The following is a 24826-nucleotide window of genomic DNA, read 5'->3' as shown; positions in this document are numbered from 1 at the left end:
GGAAACAGGTAATGGGTCTTAGTTAAATAAAATTGGGGGATGTGGTGTGGAAACATCTGTTTCATGACAGGGTCAAAAAACGGCCTTATTAACACGGAAATTAGCCTTTGGTTCATTAAAGGCAGTTTGTTTCTTGAATATCCGAAGTAATGTCAGTTTCTGAAGAAATCACATTTACCATTTTGGCCATAAAATGATCATGGAAAGTGGCCACTTTGACCCGAAACAGTCACAATGTATTTTTGTGGCTGCGTTTTCTAGATGTGAAAATTAAGTGAAGTTTTTCCTCAGGACCGCAACCAATGATATACTTGTAAGATCTGAGGCTTTCACTGCGGTGACTATGAAGAAAGCAGTCTTCTGGGATTTGGCACCGTGTATATGTGGTGTTAACCGACGTTTCGGAGGAACGTATCGCCTCCATCTTCAGGGTAGAAGCACTGCTTTACCGGTTCTCACGGTCTCTTCGCTTTGCAGATTTCTTATATTTTTTCTTCTACCCTGAAGATGGAGGCGATACGTTCCTCCGAAACGTCGGTTAACACCACATATACACGGTGCCAAATCCCAGAAGACTGCTTTCTTCAATTATATACTTTTGCGTTTAGTTTGTTAATTTGGAAGTTTACCTCAGTTGTAAAGTCTCTAACATTTTCATTCAATCCTCTGCTCGGATTTGTATGCACAAGTGTACCGGTGATGTTAGGGTATCTGATAATTCTCCTCGGGCCCTTCAGCCTGCAGATCATGACGTTTCCACCCTGGGATCTTCCGATTCGCCGAAAATAATAATGAGCTCGCGTCATTTCATGTCATTTGTCTAATAAACACTTAGTCCATTTATTCATTTAAACACAACGGCGACATAAATTATTTAATATAGAAAACATTTTTATATATTGTGACGCATATGACCATTGCTAAGCACGAGCTCTGTAAACACGTTCCATTGTTGAGTAACGGGTCGCTAGACATCTTCCCGTAGCAATGAATAAGCACACAATAACAGAGGAACTGCTGGAGGTAGTGACTTATATTCGGTCCTCCCAGAAGTTTTAAAAAGGGGACAAGTAAGAACACATTCATTCAATCACCTGTGTGGAGGAGGGGTCGGATACCAACACCGTAAGACTGAGAGTCGTAGAAGGCGATGAAAAGGAAGCCAGTATCTTAGGGTATAGCCGGGCCACCTTATTCTGACGGATATAAATACTGGAACCTGACAATCCAGGTTCGGGGAGTGCGGAAACTGAGACAGTAAACGTAGTCATAAGTCCCGAGGGACTCGGACGTGAGAATGACTGATCTGACGAGCGCCAGCAGTAATTGTAAATGACAGACCCATCCTCTCGTTAGAGAGGATGTTATGTAAGGACTACAACCGCAATTGTTCAGTTGGAAAAATATAATGGTCGTGTGTCTCAAGGGGCTTGCCGTCAAGAGGAACTGATTTGCGCTAAACCTCCAGTCGTAAAGTAATTCTGACTCTGACTCTGACGCATTTATTCGTGTTCTTCTCTAAGTTCACCTCAGCAGAGTAGTCCTACATAGCTGCACTGTGTCAAGATACTCAACAACAGCAATCACGGACATCACAGATGGGAAAAGCGTGCAGCATCCCGTTCAGTAGCATCTGTGACAACGGGAAATTCAGAAAACATGTCTGTCAATGTTGGCTAGCAGTTCGTCTGACAATTACAAGTGAAAAGTAGCTACTGTAGTGTGACTGACCATGAGAGATCTCAGTAAAGTTGCATCAGAAGAAAACAGAATAATGATCATTACAGTAATGGTACTTAGTGCAATAAACTGGCCGGTAAAATTCATAGGGCGCTCAGAACCATAACATTTAATATAAATGGCATCTGGAAACAGCGCTGTGAGCTCAATAAACAGCTGCGAGAATTAAATATAGATGTGACTCAGTTTTCACAGACTCATCTCAAACTACATGAGAGGTTGTATATGTATATATATATATATATATATATATAGTGCAAAAGGAAGAATTTTCAATAACACGCTATATGTGCGATACGTACGCTTGACGAAAGGCCAAGCATATTCATTAGAGACAAACCCACCTTCTCGTCAGAGAGGATGTTATATAGGGACTATTACCGTAAGGGCTCAGTTGTAAAAAAAAAAAGATCTCTGGTCGTGAGACTCAAGGAACTTGAAGACTTTAACTCTGAATTTGACGCATTCATTTGTAAGTGAACTGTCATTCGAAAGGCAGTTCTGTAGTTCAGTTCAGAAGTTGATTTGAGTTGAGTGTTCAATTGTGGAATGTTAACCAGAGGACAACGACAGCAGGAGAAGTGACCGATTCGTAAATCAGAACCAAGTCAGCCACAGTGGTCCAGTAAGGAGTGGAGCCAGTCTTAGACAGTCGCTGACTGTGAGCTGGTGTCACTAATTGTAATTGTAATAGAAATGCCAATAAATCCAATTTTCCAATCCAGAATCCCTTATTACTCGTATTAATTACAGAAACCAAGATACTTGACAATACTAAATTATTTTAGTAGGAAGCAATTCTGTTTAAATAATAAACTTTTCGGATATACAACAATACGATACAGTATAAATATTTAAATAATTCTTTATATATATATATATCTGATGATGGCACTGTGTGGCCGAAACATATAGCCGAATTTACACGAAAGTATGACCTAAGTGGCTATTCGATCAATAATATATCAAGCTGCATTGGCGACTGTATTGTCTTATATTATCTTATAGTATACCGAGTGATCCGTACATAACTTACAAATAAATCAATAGCTACGTTTAACCTTCGTATTCCATTATGCAGGAAATTTACGAAATTTTGTCAACTTGTTCCGACATATATATGAGACAAACACCGTCTTAAGTGCAACAATTTAATTGTAGTTCTTTCTTCTTTCCCTCCTCCACACTACATGTTTCGGCCCTAAATGGCCATCATCAGGTGTGTATTCTTACGTGGCTGCTACACTGCCCGTAGTGTAACAGGATGCTCAAATATAACATTGTTCCGACATTTTCATCCGTTTCAGGCAGGAGGAGTATCCGTCAGAAGGAGTGTCAGTTTGCCAGTCGTAATACATGTATGTGTTTACACATATAAATGTATCCATGGAAACTGTCCTTCAGACGAGAAAGTGTCGGCCCCCATTCTCTTATCAGCCTACTTATGCAAGTGCAGAATTACAAAATATAGTCCTAGACCTACAATGAGGCATGCAAGTCGACTTGTGCGCGCAGTGCAATAACCAAGTGTCCCTGACCTTGATCCCTTCCGTCTAGCGATTCCATGCAACAAGGTTCACTCCTTATTCACACTGGTGATTATCACAATTACGATAGATTTCACCTCTGTACCTTCTCCAGCTTTGAGACATACATCATAACCAGGGCTCCGTTTGAATAGCTACTTCTCAAAGTGTATGGATTTCGAATCACCCTCCGTGCAGGAATAATTTATTGTTCGTCCGTGATATTTTATTACTCTTTGCAACACCAGAGATTCTGTGACTGAACCCTTGCAACTTCTTCATCGTCATCATCATCATCATCCTCATCATCATAATTATCATTATAACATCGGTATAGTATTGGAAAATTTATAATGTTTAGGAATAGTTTATAAGCAACGTTTTAAAATGTTATTTTATTTTTCTCCTCAAGTGAGCGCTTGTGCTTACAATGAAAGATTAAAAAACTCCGTGGTTTTAGTCCGCAAGTGAACTATACCGACCGAGCGACCGCCAATTGTCTGCGAAGTTATTGCCAAATTTAACGGGCAGAGGGTCTCGCGTGGCCAGCATAACGAATGTCCACGGCCTTTAATGTCGTTTTTCTAGACCGGAACGAGAGATTTTGTAATTTCTTATTTTATTCAACAGTCTCGTGAAGTGTGAACTGATGGCCAGGGTATCAAATTTCTAATCCGAGATAAGAAACCAAACCAATGGCTACAGCAGTCTTGAAATAAATAATGTTAAAGACTGATGTTGCAATAAGAACCAGTGACCTGAAGACGGGAGTAGAACAACCACCACTAACGTCGTTGTTTTATCAAGCATACTCCAGATAATGGACAGCGTCTGACTGTAACTCTACAAGTGTCAAAAATAGTTAGAGAATTACCACAGTTCTTCTTTAGCCACCAGAACCACCACAAATGTAAAAAAAAAAAANAAAAAAAAAAAAAAAAAATGGAAACTGAATATAAGCTCACTACTTCACTTTTCTTCATGACGCGCAACTTATCACATAATAATACGAAAATCATGTAACGTACCTCAAAAATGTGTTCCTTAAATTGTCCATTACATTAGAATCTGTAACGCTTTCTACAACTTGGGAGTTTTGCCATTGGATAGCTGCATATTGAAAAAAATGACGTTGCGGCAGCGACTTAGAAAACACAAGAAATACAGCATTATATTTAAGAGTTCATAGTTTTGATCAGCTGTAGTTGGTTGAGGCACTATGCTACAAGCCGGAAGGTCGCGGAATCGAATCCCGATGTTATTGGATTTTTCAGTTTACCTAATTCTTCAGGCCGCACTATGGCCCTGGGGTCGACTCAGCCTCTAACAGAAATGAGCACCAGGAATATTCTTGGAATGCTATTGGGAGTAAAGGGAGGCCGGCGCGTAAGGCTAACAACCTTACCGCCATCTATGAGCCGATTGTCTAGAAAATGAGGGAACCTCAACATCTCACAACCCTATGGGCCTCCACGGTCTGTTACAGGGATACCTTTACTTTACTTACTTACTTTACATGTTAAGGCGACTTACGTAAGCTAGCCTTGATTACTAGGTGCCAGGTTTTTACTTACGGCCTCTATTAGGTCATGTGTATACTGAAGGGCAGATGATGGTGACCTTCCCGCGTCGTGTTGTATGTTATCATAACAAATATTGCACTTTGAAATAAATCAAGAACCTCTACCTGATCTTTGCTTTCAAGAATTTACGAAAGCAATGTTTACGCTGAATCTGAGATTCTCACACTGGGACTACTTCAAGCTTTCTGTTCTGGGATGTAACGTCGTGTAGCCTGGGGGAAGTTCACCCACGTTTCGGTAGAGCTTATAGCTTCCATCTTCAATGTGAAAGAGTAAACTAGGTAATAATAAAGTAGCATATAGTAGGCTAAAAACACTGAGGATTAAAATTAAACCCTCTTTTTTATTGCTAGTGGGATGGGACTAAGTCCCTTGTACTGAGGCCACCTCTGGCCTATTTTACCAGCCTCACATGATAGTCAAGGGTGATTGTGTAGCAATTGGTGGAATAAAGATTGGCAGGGGAAACCGAAGTACTCGGAGAAAACCCGCCCAGTGCCACTTTGTCCACCACAAATCCCACTTGACCAGACCTGGGATCGAAACCGGGCCGCCGCGGTGGGAACCAGCGACTAACCGCTTGAGCCATGGAGCGGTCTTAAATTAGAACCTTGGCCAGTGTACATTCTGCATGTCTTAGGAATGTCAATATATTTAAACAAGATTAAGAGAACGCACCTGAACTCTCCACTGTGCAGACAGATCTTAGATTCTCACGTTACTTATGATTAAGAGCAAGACGATGATGATGATGATGATGATGATGATGATCATAATGACGACAGAGTAATCATGTACTATGTTGGTCTTCATCTATGTAATTTAAGAACAATATGTTTAGCTACAGTTATGTTGACAGGAAACGAAAGTACTGTATTACATGCATGCATGCATGCATATCTAACGAAATTCTCCAACACAACATAACACAGACTGCTTGATAGCAAATACAACACACGAGAATTTTAAAATCGTTTTTACAATAGTTTATTTCTTTCGACTTGTAAGCAGCCCTGGCAGAAATTATATTGAAGTAATCGTACAGTCGGCCGGTCACGGTAGCCGAGCGGGCTAAGAATATACTTCCTTCGCTCGCTTGGAAACCGGGATCGTGGGCTCGAATCCCACTCAGGGCATGAATGTTTAGTTTGTGTGTGTTTTTCTGTGTTTGTGTACAGGTAGAGGCCTTGCGACGAGCTGATCACCCGCCAAAGGAGTCCTGCCGAATGTGTAAGATTTAGAAAAACCGAACGGAGAAGTTCATGGAGGTAGGCCTAGGCCCGCTAGGGCTGTAGTACCAAGGGGAAGAAAAAATCGTACAGTCGATCCTGTGCTTAACTAATTAAGCACTAAGCACTGAAGTCGTATTTGTGAGCGGCTGTATAGACCCATATTTTCTTGAACTCGGCACTAGTTCCAGGTGAGTGGTCAGCTTCACGGGCCGGCCGCTTTAAACACTGGGAAAGGACCACCGGTATCCCTTGGATAGGATGCTTGGTGTGCCCAGAGCAGGTCTGGACGACATCTAATTTAATGTACACGTATACTCTCGGCAACTGCCTGGAGAGACTGTCGAGAACCAAGAGTCAGAATAATTGGTATTCCCGCCGGAGTTCGAAACTGTTACCTCCCGAATAGAAGTCAGAAGCATAACACTTTAGGCTGGGGCCACACGAGCGCACAAAATGCGTTCGTTGTAACGAACGTCGCGACGTCCGTTGTAGAAATAAACAATAGAGGCGAATGCTATGCTTTCTTCTGGCTCAATTGCCGACAGAAAACTACGCACCGCATTCTGCAACTGTGTAGTGTCCTTAGCAACGTCCGTCATAAAGTACGTTCGTTGCAACGTACGTACTTCGTGCGCTCGTGTGGCCCCAGCCTTAGCTAACTCGTTAGTTTTCTCATTACCTGCCTCGGTCACTCCAGGCAAGCCCTGAATATCTTCTGTGTTCACTTTCATCTATTTCCTACTAGTTTCCTTCCTCTTCAACGTTCATAAACATGACATTCAAAAGTACTATAATCAGTCAGAACTGCGTAACTTCATGAATGAAATGACTTCACAAGTATAACAAGAATCGTTAGTGATTCTGAAATGAAAGAATAGTTGAGTGTAATTACAAAGTTCCTTAATGCAATCGCCTCCCACTTTCCGATGAGGTCAAAAAATTGTGTATTTTAGTTTGGATCAGTTAATGATGTCCGAATAAGAACCACCTACAACATAATTCTAATGACTTTCATTCTAGTATTACATTGTCCAGTTCGAAGCCTGTACCTGTTTCCCTTTTCTACCTTTAATTGTATCAACACTTCTCGCAAGAATATTCCGTAAGTAGAAACAAAAATAGATTAGTCAGCTGGTAAAGGAGCTCATAATTTAACGCATCCTATCCACTCCAGTTTGCACTATTTTTGCTATTTAACGACGCTCACAACATCAAGCTATATGTTATCGATTAGGGAGTTCTTAATGATTACGGAGCATTCCTTATGCTTAACTAATTAAGCACTTCTCCATGAAGGTGTATGGTCAGTGGATGTATAGATCAGTATTTCTTAACCTAACCACTAGTTGAGGATGAGTGGTTAGCTTCACGCTCAGGCCACTTTATCTCTGGAGGAAGAGCTCTCTGTACCCATTGGATAGGAGGCTGGCTGGACCCCAGAACCGGTCTGGACGACGTGGAGAAGAGAAAATTCTTGACAATACTGGGACTCGAACTCTGAGTCCTCGGTCGTCTCGCCCTTAATGGCTATATCGCCTGCGCTATCCCGGCGGAGCAGTGGGGTGAATAATAATTCGCAGAAGAAACACAAGCCTTCAAATTATTCAGCACAGTGCCACTACGTTCAGCATGGACTGCAAATAATCTAACCTGGGATCGAACCCTGCCCTCAGCTGTGGAAGAAGACGGCTAACCGTCTGAGCTATGGCAACTACTATTTCGTTTAGCATGGAATGAAATACGAAAATGTTTACATAATGTGAACGGTGAAGCATTACAATGAAACGGCATTTCACTGACTCACGCAGGATGGGCAGGAGGCCACAATCAGAGATGGTGTCCCGGTCAAAATTCGAAACTGATGCAGCTCGAATAGCAGTTAGTCCTTCTATACACAGAAATTCTGCGGAATATGTCAGCCATTATCTGTTAGCCATACTTGTTAACAATATTCTTAGAGCGAATAAGTTTCAAACGTAGTCATTTCCAAAAATGACTGTGGCATAAGTAGCACAAATTATGTAAGTACAAACTACAGTAGTTTCCCCCCCTTCACTGACGCACATACTGCAACTGAGGTTTGGCCTTCTGCAATCTAAAGGCGCGTCCACATTACTCGTGCTCGTGCTGGGGTCCGTGTGACTCGCTATGCTCGCGAGTAATGTGGACGATATGACAAGTCACGTGGCAAGCAAATTTTAAATTTTTAATTTAAAAACTATAGCCAATAAATTAAAATACGACTACATCCTATATACACTACGAGTAAATATACGGATCCTCACGCGCCGAAGCCTGGCGAGCAACTGAAGTAGTGTGGACGAAGTAAAAGTACAAGTAAAAGCCAGGCGAGTATCCCGACAAGCACAAGCCTGGCTAGCACGAGCACGAGCATGAATAATATGGACGCGCCTTTAGAGGTATATATTTTGAATGACGGAATTGTGCGTCTGCAGAAGTCTGTGGTTCTCCTGTCAGTGTACAGAGAGTACATACAGATATCTGAAAATTTATATCGACAAGGAATAGTCTTCTCAAACTGGGGCTCTACAAATTCTTCAAGCAGGCTTAAGCAGTTAAATCAAATTTTGATATATGTACTAGTACATTGTCTTTATTTGTGTTAATAAATGTCGTACGTACTGCGGGAAGTATCATGTTAATTATTTTTTTTAATTATTTGAATAATACAATTAAATCTTAAACAATATATATTGTTTACATTTGCATTACACAGCAGTAATAGTTATTCGAATATTTCATTATTCACCATTAACCTGCTAAATATTCTGCGCAAATTTTCTGCAGTGGAATAACTTTCAATTATATAGTATTTCCAAACTGTTAAGTTTATATTGTCAAAAGAAATTATGCTGTATGTATCGATACACTGAATCTTTATCTACAGATAAGTAACTATAAATACAGATTCAAAGTACTAATATACCTTGAGAAACAAGTGGTTGCTCAGTTGCTCAAAAATTCTACGCTTTTTCTAGGTAAAAGTAAAGCTATCCCCTAAGAGGCCATGGAGTCCCATAGGGTTGTGAGACATTGAGAGTCCCACATTATATAGATAATAGGCTCACAGATGGCGGAAAGGTTGTCAACCTTACCCGCCGGCCTCCCTTTATCCTTCAGGAACATTCCTGGTACTCATTTCAGTTAAAGGCTTAGTCGGCCTCGGGGCCATTGTGAGGCTGGAAAGATTAGGTTAATTTAAAAATTCATCTCATCTGGACTCGAAACCGCGACTTTGCAGCTTTTAGCATAATGGCTTAATTAACTATGCTACCACGTCCTCCCTCCTTCTCTAGAACAAGGTGATTTAATCACCATATTCACAATATACCGGTGCTGAAATATATACTGATTCAAATGAACCTAGATTGAATTTCTTAGTATAATTCCTTAAAATGCATTTAATATTATGCTTCCAGCCATATCTGAGTGTCTTAAAAAATATCTTCCTCCGGCTTCTCTTAAGAAAACTATGGATGAAATTCTAGTCTTTCCCATGCTTGACAGACAGCCAGCCCACAACGTCCTCTTAATTTGATCATGTCTGGTGCAAAACAAAAATTATTTTTCCAAAGTCTCCTGCTACATCCTATCATTTAGGCACAAATATGGTCCTCGGCACATTGTAAAAAAACACCTGAATATATATTCTTTCTTCAATGTAAGACGACAATTTTCACACCCATACTAAAAGACAGGTAAAATTATAGTTTTGTCTATTTCAATTTTATATATTTCTAGCAGACATTCGAATATTTGCGATTCTGAACTGAATGACAATAACTGGATTTAACGTATTCTTTATACCTTCATGAATAAAGATGTAGGTTTTTACTATTGTTACAAAATATTTTAATCTTTTCAAGATTTTAAAAGGGTTTACCCTTATCGCCAGAAGGAAAGACACCACTGGGAAGAATAAGGCGTAGGTGGTGCACAATATTAAAATGTATCTAAAGAGATAGGATGGGATGATATGGATTGGATTGATCTGGCTCAGGGTAGGGACCATTGGAGAGCTCTTGTGAATACCGTACTGAACCTTCGGGTTCCATAAAATGCTGGTAAATTCTTGAGTAGATGCTGAATTGGATGTTCCTCAAGAAGGGCTCAGCTCCATGAGTATTTTTTTATTGCTAGTGGGGTGGGACTAAGTCCCTTGCGGCCACTTCTCGCCTATTGTACCAGCCCCAGATGATAGGTGAGGGTGATTGTGGAGCAATTGGTGGAATGAAGATTGGCAAGGGAAACCGAAATACTTGGAGAAAACCTGCACCAGCGCCGCTTTGTCCACCACAAATCCTACTTGACCATACCCGGGATCGAACCCGTGCCGCAGCGGTGGGAAGCCAACGACTAACAGCTTGAGCTATTAGTAAGTATGTAAGTTACCGTTATCAATGTCGAAAACGTTCTCCGGTATCATTTATCTCTTTATGGATATAAATTGACATCCTTAAGGATAACACATAAACGTGCGTATAATGGATTTAAAACATTCATTCATGTGACACGTGTTGACTGCATGAGACATATTTCCACCACAGAAAACGTGGATACAAAGATCACTTTAGGTTTAGGCATTCGGAACGCTGCGCGCAGTACTCACCCTTGTTGAAGACCAGTTCACGGCGACGTACGATCGTTTGCTTCTTGTTTTCACAGCGAGCGGCGCGTTGCCAGCAGAACATTTTACTGAAGGACCTCATGGTGTGCGTGAAGCTTGTACACTGACTGAGGACTTCGCCGTGCAGAAGGTACTTGCAGATAGCGGCCTTGGGATCACTACACTCGTGGTCTTGGTACTGCACCAATCACAGAGAAGCTGTCGGGTTAGACTCTAAACTCGTTAAGATTGTCAGAAAGAGGTCATACAAGGTCACTATTTGGATTCAATAAGAGGGGATAAAGGCATTTAGTCCATTCCTTTCGCATGTTCACTGGGGTAGTATTCTAAACCCTTGAATACTCATGTGAAGACAGAGGGATGCTAATTTGAGTTTGAAAAGGGCTTCAGGCTTTTGTGAATTTGTTTTTAAAATTTTGATTGCAGTTAATTTAGCGAGAATCTCGGTAACTCAGGCTATAAGAGTCAAATGATTGGATGATACTGAATGAGGAATGGGAAAGGATGTGAAAGGAAAGGACAGCGACATAATTTAAAGTTCTTTTCGGGCAATGGGCAGGAGGAACTGCGTAAAATCATGACACACAGCAGTACTGATAGTCCGTATCCCTGTCAAGTTTCGAAACGTACACGATGAAAGCATTACAACTTTATTCAGCATTAGAGCTTCGGTTATAAGTTAAGTTCAAAGCATAGTGTAATATTTGAACTCCATTACTGCTAAACTCTGCATTTCTATAATAATAATAAAATATCCAAACAGTGCTGTTTACTGTCTTTATTTATACAGTAACGCCGTATGTCCTGTCTAGCGTATAACATACAGGACATTTGAAAAAGTGATGCTGATTAAAGATAATTTGGAAGACAAAGAGAATTTTAATACACACAGTGAACAAATCAAATATACGAATGTCACGTTTAGATGTGATCTGCTTTAATCTGCATTATTAACATTTGAAATGAGACACAGTCATAGTCTGTTTTAGTCTGTTAAGTTTGTTTTCCCATTACACACAAACTGACTGAAGTAAATGGATATTTATAGAAGAGCCTGTGTCCAACCCTCAGCACTATTGTGTGATGTCTCTTCTTATTGTCTGGATTAGCACGATACGGAAGTGTCTGAGTAGAACTGGGAAGATATGCTGCCAAATTCCGTGCTCACACTGATCACACTAATGTGTTTTCGGTGGTTTAACCGCTGTTTCTCCAGAAGGCCGCCAACACAGTACCATGATGTAAGTTATTAGTTCTCCTTCCAATCTTCTTCCAAATTCGAAATTTCTAATATTCATATGTCTTATAGAAGCTATTTGATCTTCAGCTTAATCTTGGTCTTAAGCCATCCAACGTAAATAAGATTAGTGTACGTAAATAATCCATTTATTTATATGGTCTTACATTTTTCCATCCTTCGATGCCATCTTCAGAGGCTCAAGAGTAAAAGGAACTTGCTTTATGGTTCATGAGGATGTTAGTATATGTTATGGGATTATTGAATTATTTACAGTAAACTTATTTACTCTGCATGGCTTGCCATTCCAAGATTAATNGATTGCGGATTTATTATATTTTTCCTTCCACCCTGAAGATGGAGGCGATAAGTTCCTCCGAAACGTCGGTTAACACCACATAAACACGGTGCCAAATCCCAGAAGACTGCTTTCTTCATAGTCACTGCCGTGAAAGCCTCAAATCTTACACAGTAATGGAGATGTTTCAAGTTAAGACGCCACTGAATTTCAGCAGTAATATAGCACTGTAAAATAAACATATAATCAACAAACTGAAAAGTAATAGCATTATCGCGAATAGTTTCTACAACTGTAACTACTCTACCTATACCATGAGGTATATAAACAAAACTTAAGGAGTAATACACTTGGTAATTTACTTCCAGGTAGTACACCTATAACAGCGAGCTCCGGTCAAAGGCAACCTACACAGAGCGACAAAAACAAATAAACAACGTAGAATTTTACATTCAACGACAAGAGGATTTTAAATAATTTTAAATTTTTAAATTCTGAAAAATTTTAAAAGTAGAAACATCTTTACAACTTCCTGACCGCTGCACGTATTATGCGATTGTGATGAGTCGCACTATTATGGATCCGTAGATCAGTTCAGTAACTAGAAACGTATTTTATGAGACCGCCTGAAGATAATCCAACATACTGGAGAAGGCATATAGCAACCTTTAAATAAAACCAATGTGACCAGTTCAGTTGGTTTATTCTTGTTTATTACTGAGTTGACGGTCAAATAACATCAATCATGATAGACAACAAGATGCAAACAGTGAAGATTAGAAGGTTTATTTTCACAAGAACGTGTATTTTTAACTCATATAGAAAATTATTTCGCCTCTGATAAACATAGCGAACACAATACAAGCAAAAAATCTTGGGAGCGAGCAAGCTGGCCGAAACCTTAACGATTTTGACTTTTATTAGGGAGATACCCGGTTAGAAATTTGGGTGGGGAGTCGGCAATACTTGCTACGGTTTCCCGTTGGATTCTTCAGCCCCTTAAGGCGAACATTGGGAGAGTACCTTTGCTTCGTCAGACACCTTCCCAATTTTTTCCTTGGCACTACAGCCCCAGTAGGCCTAGGCCTACCTCCATGAACTTCTCCGTTCACTTTGGTTTTTCTAGATCTTACACATACGGTAGGACTCCTTGGGCGGGTGATCGGCTCGTCGCAAGGCCTCCACCTGTACACAAACACAGAAAAACGCACACACATAAACTAAACATCCATACTCTCAGTTGGATTCGAACCCACGATCCCGGTTTCCAAGCGATCGAAGACAGTGCATGCCTTAGACCGCTCGGCTACTGTGACCGGCCTCCTTCCAAATTTATTATTCAGTAATTAACCTACCATTTCACGCGGTACATTCTGAACTACTAACTGAGTCGTTAAATAAATAAACAAATAAACTCTATTGTAAAAATTAACCAAACTACAGTGTACGTCTAACAAAATGTTAAACAACGCAATCTGAAATCTCATTGCTATGAAAATTTTAGATAATTATCTAGGAAATATTACCTTAAACACCAATACAGTTTCTAGCAGAACATTTACCCAAGTAATAGTTTTATAATAAATATTAATAATATGTGATGGAATAAAATTTTTAATTCTTATGAAGTTCTTCCTCTGACACTTTGTCAAGTACCAGGTCTCAGTTAAACCCCCAAAATCTTTATAACCGGCTGACAGGTGACCCTTAAGGAATGTCTCAGATCACTGATAAATGAAGATGATTTTTGTGAAACATAGAATCAGTTCAGTCAGAGATAAAACTCTTATCAGTGCCACTTAGGCTATGCAACTGTTATTTGTACGGCACTGGGAATTAACTTGAGAATCCCGCTTGTCTTATTGTGCAGTAACCTTAAAAGAATGTTTTTTTAATTTGCCTAGTGGGGGTTGGAGTCCAGTTGGGTCCACTCGGCACGGCGGCTACTGATTGGCCTATTGTAGCCTGCCTAGGGTGATTATGATGATGGAGAATTTGTTGGAATGAAGATTGTCAGGGAAAACCGAAGTACTCGGAAAATACCTACCACAACGCCACTTTGTCCACCACAAATCCTACTTGACCAGACCCGGGATTGAACCCCGGCCGCCGCGGTGGGAAGCCAGGGACTAACCGCTTGAGTTTTGGCGCGACCTAACATGAAAAGAACTTACTTTTTTATTAGAATTCTTGGCCAATCTTGAGATTGACCGTCTTTTCTTTTTTACAGAAACCGTATTCAACTATCATGGTCAAAAGACGCAGGCACTGAAGCCTGAGACAGGATTTCTGTCAAATCATTCATATCCTATTTCTTTAATATCTGCTTTAATACTGAAGAATTAAATCATATGGAATATAACACAGTGCAGTCCGTTGAAAGTCAACCAACATTTGAGAGGAACATGTCACCTTCATCTTCAGGATGGAAGAATAAGCCAAATAAGAACCAGAGTGAAGCAGAGAGCAAGCGAATTCTCTTGCTTGGCTTATTTCTCGACCCTAACTTTGGGGCGACCTTTTGCTCCGAACCATCAGTTGATTATTAACGGGCTACACGACCTTTAAACCCAGAAGATAGCACTCTTTGTATATCCAAAGCTGTGGACACCTCAAGTCGTAAATATTTAAAGGTAAGGTAAGGTAAGGTTAGGTTAGGTAAAGTAAGGTAAAGCTATCCCTGTAACAGGCGTGAAGGCCCATAGGGTTCTGAGACATGGAGGCTCCTACATCTTCTCTGGACAATCGGCTCACAGATGGCGGTAAGGTTGTGAGCCTTATATACGCGCCGGCCGCCCTTTCCCCCCCCCCCCCAGAAACATTCCTGGTACTCATTTCTGTTAGAGGCTGAGTCGACTCCAGAACCATAATGCGGCTGGAACGATTAGGTCAACTGAAAAAAGATCCACCACATCGGGACTCGAACCCTCGATCTTCTGGCTTCCTAAATACTTCAATACTACTATTAATCTTCCATCATATTGTATTTTCTCTTTCGGTTTTCACAATAAAATGCTGCACTTTTTTCTAAACCAGGTGGCTACATACATATTTTATCTAATCTTACTGCATTTTCACAGTACAGTAACAGGTATATTGGGCGAAGAATAGACCGCGTCGTTATAAAGTTTATCTGTGAGTAATTTTCTCCAGCCTCGTGTTACTTCCGTCCTCTCAGGTCCAAATACTCTCACCCTAATTTCAAACAACATGAACCTTCGTTCGTCTCTTAGGATGAAAGATTACGTTTCGCGCGATGTAGTGACTACAGACGAGGTCTGGATTTGTAATCGGATTTGTTGAATTATTAAACGACATGTGACCATACATCATTATCACGAAGAGACTAGTGTTATCAGTCACGGTTCACTGCTGTGCTTGGCAGCGGCTTCCAACTATAGATGTTCTTCCTCTGCGTTCCCGAACTGTCCCCGACCTCAGTTTCTTCGTAGCTTCTCACGTCTCACAACTGCAAACCTCAACTGACTGCCTGCAGATTCTCAACTCTTCTCCAGACTCTAGACTCTAGGCTCTCTCTAAAGTCAAAGTCAATTTTAATTTACGATTATCGATTTATCGCCTATCAGTTCGTCCTGGCGTCAAGTCCCTTGAGACTCACGACCGAAGACTTTTCTCAGCTGAACCCTTGCGGTAATAGTCCCCATGCAACATCTTCTCTGACGAGAAGACAGGGTTGTCTCTTATTCTCTTATGAATATGCTTGGCCTTTCGTCAAGTGTACGTATCGCACATACAGAAAGTTATTGAAAAAATCACCCTTTCCCACTATACACAAATTCTCTGTCGGTACAGACTTTGCAAAGCAAAGTACGTATCTTATTCTACAACGGCAGCTTAGTCACTTGAACGGTCGTAAGCTTGATTTCGTTAGTATATTTTCCCAGTTATATAAATTCGGCAAGGACAGCACAGAACACACCACTTCCAACAGCTCTTCTATTGTTACTTGCGTGTCTGTTGCGGCCTTCACGTTCCGGCTATTGAGTCATTGTCTTGCAATGGACGTATTTATGGAGGCGTTCCTTAACAGCAGCTATCACTGCTGGTTTGACGATTCTGGCTTTTAGCAGACTTGTCACAATATTAACTTTTTAACTCCATGGATCAGAATTATTTTCGAGAATCTAATAATTTTTTCAGCTAGTCAAGAAATTCGCCACTTGTACAAAATTATATATAGTAAGTAATATACACTATATCTTCAATACCAAAATCAATAATTAATTATAACAAAATTTAATACTATTACTTTCATATCATTTTCAGATTAGCATTAATATTACTACATCTACATCACGAGCCTCCAATATATATTTTATATATACAGAAAATATAGAATATTACAATTTGTCCGTGGGAACGCAACGAAATTACAAAACCAACGACAAATTTATTGTATTTTTACGTCAAGTATTTTATATAATTAATAATATTCTATCCAATTTTAATAGTACTACAGTTCAGTGGTGTATATATGTTAACCGTGTATTTGGCTGATGATGGCTACTGATAGCCGAAACATGTAGCAGAACCGAAATTAGGCTCTGATCTTGATATTTGTTGTGTTGTGACGGTTGTAATAAAGAGGTTGTATATTGTAACACGAAAGGATGCATGAAATGAAAATCATAATAACTCACGTTATTCCGTTCAAACCGTCCGCCACTGGTTCCTATCCTACTATCCTGAGATACGTGTATGAATCCAGTTAGCTATATAAAGCGAATGACAAAATTATAGTGTTGTTACATATGCTTATTTGCGCCTTCGGACAGAACAGGAAAAACAGTATTCCTAATCGAATGGCAACAAGCATTCCGAAATCCATCTGATGGTTTCTTTGAAGTTTTTCACTTCTCAGAACGGTGCAATTACAGAACGCTGTCTTATAGAATGTGACACCATGTACCTTGGTAGACATAGTTACTAACGATTCGGAGGTCCGTGCTGCCTCCATCTTTAAGGTAGAAAGATGCAGGCACTGCTTTTCCCTGAATCGTCATTACTTGCTTACCAAAATGCACGGTTTCATATCCTGGAAAACAAGGTCATTGATCTTCACTTCTTCATACATATAAATATGACATGTTATTGACACATATATATATATATATTTTAACATTTACATTTCTTGTTCAAATGTTAGTCATACTATATGTACTTTACTTACTCATGGAGCTGAGCCCTTCTTGAGATCCCGCCAATTCTGCAGATACACAAGGAGTTCCCAGCATTTTATGGAACCAGAAGGTTCATTATCTTGTTCATAAGAGCCCTCCACTGGTCTCTATCCTAAGCCAGATCAGTCCAATCCATACCATCCCAACCTATCTCTCTAAGATCCATTTTAATATTGCCCACCCACCTATGCCTTGGTCTTCCTAGTGGTCTCTTTCCTTCTGGCTTTCCCACCAATATTCTATATGCATTCCTAGTTAGTTATATACATGTATATGCTTTAATTAATTTGTCCAATGCATTCGTGTAAAGAAATTTGAACACTTAGTTTGATCAACATCTGCTCTCAGATCAACCCTCCTACCATCGTATATCGGTTCGTATGTCCTTTTTTGTTATGTTTATATTAGCGCCTAATAAATTCATATCACAGTAAATCAGAAGACGGTATGACCTAATGTCTTAACTTTCTCCTTGACTTTCGTTTGCCTAATGGGGTTTCCTAGATTTAAGTGAATTAGAAGAGACAAAAAATATCTACTGGAGGGGTAGTTTTGAACAGTGTCAAGTGTTTGGGGGTATGCGTTACTTGTAGAAGGGTTTTTTATTGATTTTCGGATTTATTGCACAGTAATACAACTTGTTAGTTAGTTAGTTAGTTAGTTAGTTATTGGAGAGGGTGGGTTTCCCCATGCACTTAGACCTGTCTTGGTCCATTGTGCTTCCCTCTACGATATTCTTCCAGTCTCTATATCCTACCGGTACTGGTGCTTCCCATCAGTCCCGCCCAGCCAGCGAGATCGGCCTCTACTAGCTGAGTGGTATCTATAATGCTTCCCCCACCTACCAGAGGTATTAGAGACTACTGTTGGGCGGGAAACGTCCGTAATTTTGCTCAGTGGCCTCCTTTGGAGACATGAGGTTCTTTTACGTGCCGTAAAGCTACGACACGGGATCCACGGCTTAAAGTCCCTCCCGGAGGACTTGTTCCCTGAATTTTTCCGCCCTTAAAAATTCGACGACCTCCGCCGTGTATTTGAACCCGCGTACTACGAGTCATGAGGTGGGAACGTTACCTCTAGACTACGGAGGCCGCTTAATACAACTTGTTACTACACTTCACACACTACTGCATGACACAATATATCTTCCCTACTCCATCATCTCCGACTGTTATCTCCGGAGACCCCCTCAGTTCTCCTCTCACCTAACCGAGATCCTAGTTATAGACCCTCGGGTCAACCCCCATAAAAAAGACCGTTTCCTAACAATTTATCTATTGTTATAGAAGCGTGTTTACCTCGCTGTTACATAGAAACTATAATTCTTCTATTGTTAAGTGCGTATCCATTTCAGTGAGATCCTGTTTACTGAGTCGTTTCTATCAACGAACGTCTACTCTGGCTCCTCTATTCCGGATTTCAGGTGTCGTGTCACTATATAAATTGCATCACACAAGTATGCAGAAATGGATAACTTTTCATTTAAAACCATGTAATGAGACTAACAATTTCGAGGGTGTACCGAATTCAATGAGAATTCTGTAAAACACCTTTGTCTTGTGAAGGTAATAGATATTCCTGCAGTCTATAAATGATCGATACACTGTCCCAATGTAGTTATATTTTCTGTATTTGACGACAAAATATATTGTCACGTGATCGAATGATTAGAGTCGGGCCTTGGTCTTGTAGTTGGATTTATTGGACTCTTAAATAACTCGTAACCACACTTCACGGATCTATATAAGAAAAAAAGAGCAGTGCTCTCAGTCACGGTCTTCATTTCGCTGCTTGGTAACATATTACAAGAGTGGACGTCCCTCTGTCCCCGGGATTCACGTCCTCGCAGGCTGGCGGCCATCTCACACGAACCGCCCACTCCTCTAACTGACGTCTCAAAACTGTCAGAGTCAAAGTCATGTTATGACCGATGGTCAGTCGACCAGTCAGTAGCATCACCTGGTCCCCGTCATATAGCTTCAACACGAACGGCACAGAAAACCCTGCTTCCAACAGTCCTATTGTTGGGTGATTTCTATTCGCGCGGACGTCACAGGAAACACCGTTACTCTGTTGCGCTTGTAGTGTTTGTTACGCTGATGAGTTGTTTACTAGTAACCTAGTAACGCCTCTCTCTCAATTATAATGGCACAATATATCCAGGAGCTGATCATTCACGTTGGAATCCATAGATGATCCACAATGACCTACGTGTTGGCCGTGACATCTGTCAGGTGATTAGTCGCCAAATTTCCACCGAAGCGGCCCGGATTATACGTTGTACGGCGCGTTGGATTTTAATGATTTACTTTATTTTAATTGGACTGCAACGCGAGGTTTAGCGCACACCTAGAACAGTGTAACAGTTTGAATGCATTTAAACACCTGAAGATGTCCATCTATGGCCGAAACATGTCGTATTAAGTGTTAAATGGTGATTAAACAATTGTTGCATTACTGACGGACTGTGGATACATAGACGTTTAGTCAAGTGCACTACTTGTCGCGCAAACCCCGTGCACGTGACAATATTTAGAATATCTTTCTGTTTCTAAAGAAATACTTTTCTTCTTTTCTGAAAGTGCTGTCTTCTAGTTCATAATATATTCAACTTCATTTAATCTTTTGTAACGCCTAAGGATGGCATACTTAATATGCAGCGACATTAGTAACCGATCCTTAAACAAGAAGCAGGCAGAGACAGGTTAAGGAGATAAGCTTGGTTTTAGTGACTTCAGCGATAATGGGTTCCGTGACATTAGGAAATTACTTTATCAGCTGAATATCATATGATTAATGAAGGGTGTATTGCAGCAGTGTCGCCGGTCACAGCAGCCGCGCGATTTAAGGCGTTAACTCTCTTCTCTCGCTCGGATTCTTGGATCGCGGGTTCGAATCCCACTCAAGGCATGGATGTTTGGTGTGTGTATTTGTTTATTTTGTGTTTATGTTACCCTGTGTTTATGTAGCGGCCTTGCGACGGGCTGATCCCCCGTCCAAGCAGTTCTACCCTCTGTGAAAAATGATTATTGAACTGAATAAAAGGCCTGGGACCTGATTAGGTTGAAAGAGCCATTGAACAAAATATATTACAGTAGTGTTAATTATTTGTTTTTAGATAATTAGGTTGTTATTTGACATCTAACTCTTCAACAACTAAAAATTAAATTACGGGCGTTATTTTCAACAATGTACCTATGTAAAATTATTTTATTTCTCGGTTCAGAAGGGAAGAGGGTAAGCTTATGAGATCATGATTTGTTTTATGTGTGTCCTCTACAAACTTACGAAAAAACTGGCCAATATTCATGAAATGTTACGTAAATGTTATGTCACTGGACGTCACCAGAACCACACTTTTTACAAATTCATTCAAACGACAATAACATCATTGCTGAGACATATATTTGCGAGGTGGGAAATACACTGGCAAACACTTAGACTTCATACAAATTGTTGAAATGGCACATGGTAACAAATCTTCGAGAAATATCAAACTCTTATTACGATAATTTTATAGTGTAAAATTATCGTAATATGTCGGGTGTATGAATTCCATATTAGCTTTGTGTTTGTTAGCAATGATTAATTCACGACGGTGATGACACAAGTAAAGCTGTCCCTGTGTTTTGCTAACTAAGAACTACGCCATGAAGGCGTATGGAGGAGTGGTCGTATAGATCCATATTTTCTTGATCTCAGCGCTAGCTGGAGGTGAGTGGTCAGCTTCACGCCACGGCGGATTTACCCTGAAGGAAATAGGCCCCAGTACACATTGGATAGGAGGCTCGGTGGACCCCAGAGTCGGTCTGCACGACGTGGAGAAAAGAGAATTCTTGACCCTACTGAGACTCGAATTCAGACCCCTCAGTCGTCCAGCCCGTAGCCAGTCGCTTACCGACTACGCTATTAGTGATGAGTATGTGAAATTTGGTACGGGCTTAATAAATATATATTAAAGCGCTACTTGTGTAATGCTTTTATAAACGAATCATTACGAACGTGACGAAAAGAAACTTTTTGGTTTTGACTGAAAATTTTAACTTGTTTATTTTATGGTTTGTTTAGCGACGTTTTTGGCCGATCAGCGTATGTTAGGATGATGATTGAAAAATGAATAGGAAAAGATGACGAATGAAGACATGGTATAATTGACATATTGTTCTGGAATTTGACTGGAGGAAATGAGGAAAACCATAAAAATTTTCAATAAAAATAACTTGTGTCTTGCTATGATTTGCAACGGATCCCTATTGCTAGGATTGCTACTCATTAGAGGAAGAAATTCTGTGAGAAATTTGATGCAGACAGAGTATGTTCTTACGTTCTTCCACTAATACTACTAATAACAACAACTATATGTAATGTACAATGTTCACTTTAAATAGTAAACAATGCAAATTTTCAGAAGTATGAAAATCTACTCACCCGATGAGAATTTTTAATTATATTTCACTGATGGGAGACAAAATTTCATTTTACATTTACCCGAATATGAGATTAATTGCACAAGGTTTGTAGCACTGAAAATTCTGTGTAACAAGGAAGTACGCTTTAACGAGTTCTTCATATTTTTCGTCAAGAGGAATTCAGGAGATCTAAAAGTCTCTGATGATAGTATATTAATGTAATTAATACAATACAATTAATAAAAGACCTAAGGAAGGGGACAGAGTCCAGTCTCCGAAATACATATTTATATAAAAACAGGATGGTAGACAATTTCCGAAAATCAGTAATTTTAAGAATTATAGAGGCCGTTCTCTCTTCATGAGATTGCGTAACAATCAACATTTGATTCCTGAGAACGAGTAGCCTTGATTGACATAATTTTATGAAAAAATAACATGCAAATTGTGTTATTTCTGATGAATATATATTTGATTTATGTAATATAATGGTTCTTAAAAATTCAGAGTTCCTTTTAATTTCTTTTATGTACATGTATCTTACTATGAAAGAGCAATTTAAAATGTTTTGATATATTTTCCATTAAATAAATAAAACTTATGGTAAACTGATATTAACAGGAATTTATCATTAATTTCTAGCATAAGTACCGTCTTTAGGCAAAAGTATAGCCTATTGAGATAATCATATTTTTATGCGCGTCTCCCTTTTTCGACTTTTAACCAGTTTGCCCAACTTACATGAAACTGTTGTTGAGTGTATGTGGCATGAGGCCACTCGAACACCTTACTTTCCAGTTTCCTACACTCACTAAAAAACTTGGCGAAATCCAGAACAAATTAAGTGGATTCCAAAGTCACTCCTTTTAGTGTCATGAATGTTGTGTGGTCGACGATAACCTGATTGAGGAGGAAGATAAGAGGAGACTGAACTCGGGTAATGCTTGTTACAATTCAGTCCAGAACCTTTTGTCTTCTCGTCTGCTGTCTAAAAACATAAAAATTAGAATATACAAAACTATAATTTTGCCTGTGGTTCTGTATGGGTGTGAAACTTAGTCTCTGACATTAAGGGAGGAACATAGACTGAGGGTGTTTGAGAACAGGGTGTTGAGGAGAATATCTGGACCGAAGAGAGATGAAGTGACAGGAGGTTGGAGAAAGCTGCATAATGAGGAGCTTCATAACTTGTACTCTTCTCCACATATAATTAGAATGATGAAATGAAGGTGGATGAGTTGGGAAGGACATGTAGCACGAACAGGGAGAAAAGGAGTACACATAGGGTTTTGGTGGGAAAGCCAGAAGAAAAGAGATCATTGGGAAGAACAAGGCGTAGGTGGGCGGAAAACATTAAACTTGATCTTAGAGATATAGGATGGGATGGTGTGGATTATATTTATCTGGCTCAGGATAGGAACAATTGGGGGGCCTTCGTTAACACGGTAATGAACCTTCGGGTTCCATAAAATGCAGAAAAATTCTTGAGTAGCTGCAGAATTGGCGGCTCCTAAAGAAGGGCTCAGCTCCATGAGTGAGTGAGTAAACGATGTGTGGTAATAGACTGTTGAAAAATATTAAACATTTATGGAGATCGTAGTTTTGTAGGCACTAAATTATCACAATGGCGGATATGCGATGAAAACTCGTCAGTTCATATTTTTATGGCTACAACTAATGAACCATTGAAGTTAGGCGTATGATATTTTAATTACGAACGCATGAGGAAGAGTTACTAAATAGGTCACAAATGGATATAAAACGTAAAACATGTAATATTCGAAATTGTAGAAAGAATTATTTCTCTATATTTCCCGCACCAACAATGATACATTTGTCCCATCACTTTACAAGTGTGTCGAAACTCGCAGCATAGAATTCTTTTGTAACTTTTTGAGTTTTCACAAAAATATATAAAGCAATGATAAGACCGGTGCTATATTATGGATGTGAGGGTTGGAGGCTAAACAAGAAAGAGGAATCAGTCATCAGTTCATTCGAGAGGAAAATCCTAAGACGAATTTATGGACCAATAAAAGAGAATGGGATATGGAGAATAAGATATAATAAAGAGTCATACAAATTATATAAGGAGCCAGAGATCTCAGTGACAATAAAGCTTAAAAGATTGCAATGGGCTGGGCATGTACAGAGAATGGCTAAGGAGCGTATCCCAAAGAAAATATTATACAGTACAATAGGTGGTAGGAGACATGCTAGGAAACCAAGAACTAGATGGATTGATGCGGTGGAAGAAGATGCAAAGCAGTTAATGGGCGTAAGGACCTGGAAGAGAGCAGCGCAGGATATAGAGAAATGGAGGGGCTTGATAAGGGAGGCCAAGGCCCGACATCGGGCTGTTGCGCCATAGAAGAAGAAGAAGACTATGATGAAATCAGTCTTCTGGGATGTGGCGCCGTGTAGATGTGGTGTTAACAGACGTTTCGGAGGAACGTATCGCCTCCTCGCTGAAGATGGAGACGATACGTTCCTCCGAAACGTTAGTTAACACCACATCTACACGGCGCCACATCCCAGAAGACTGCTTTCTTCATAGAACTCTTTTGACTCTTTTCTCAGCCACTTCTGCGCCTTCATTTTAACCTCTTCGTCATCAGAGAAACGTTTGCTACCAAGGTGGGTTTCTGGCGAAACAAACTGATGGAGGTCAGTAGAGGCCAATTCCGGGCTGTGAGGCGAATGTTCAAGAAGTTCACACTGTAGTTCTTGAATTCTCTCCTGAGCTGCTCGGGCTGTATGAGTTCATGCTGGACTACTCCTCTTGCCAGTTAGCCTTGACGTTACTGCAAACTGTGGCCGCGCAATAGCTCAGGCGGTTAGTCGCTGGCTTCCCACCGCGGCAGCCCTTGTCCGATCCCGGGTCTGGTAAAGTAGGATTTACATTTACATAAATACAGTTAGAAGCCACTATTACAGTACATGTTCTGAAAG

At 40.1% G+C, this 24826-nt stretch overlaps 1 protein-coding gene across 1 annotated transcript in view; it reads right to left on the bottom strand.

The window, feature by feature from the left end:
* LOC111871401 (scavenger receptor class B member 1) overlaps positions 1 to 24826 on the bottom strand; it is a 69914-nt gene that overhangs the window by 24655 nt on the left and 20433 nt on the right. The window contains exon 2 of the mRNA XM_023864489.2: positions 10712 to 10907. Within this exon, the coding sequence (XP_023720257.1) occupies positions 10712 to 10811 (100 nt within the window). The 5' untranslated portion in view covers positions 10812 to 10907. The remainder of the gene's footprint in view (positions 1 to 10711; positions 10908 to 24826) is intronic.

Source organism: Cryptotermes secundus, unplaced genomic scaffold (assembly GCF_002891405.2).
Source record: "Cryptotermes secundus unplaced genomic scaffold, Csec_1.0 scaffold236, whole genome shotgun sequence".
In the NCBI taxonomy this organism is placed as follows: domain Eukaryota; kingdom Metazoa; phylum Arthropoda; class Insecta; order Blattodea; family Kalotermitidae; genus Cryptotermes; species Cryptotermes secundus.
The sequence above is the reverse complement of the archived record's forward strand: the minus strand, read 5'-3'. Positions and strand labels throughout refer to the sequence as shown.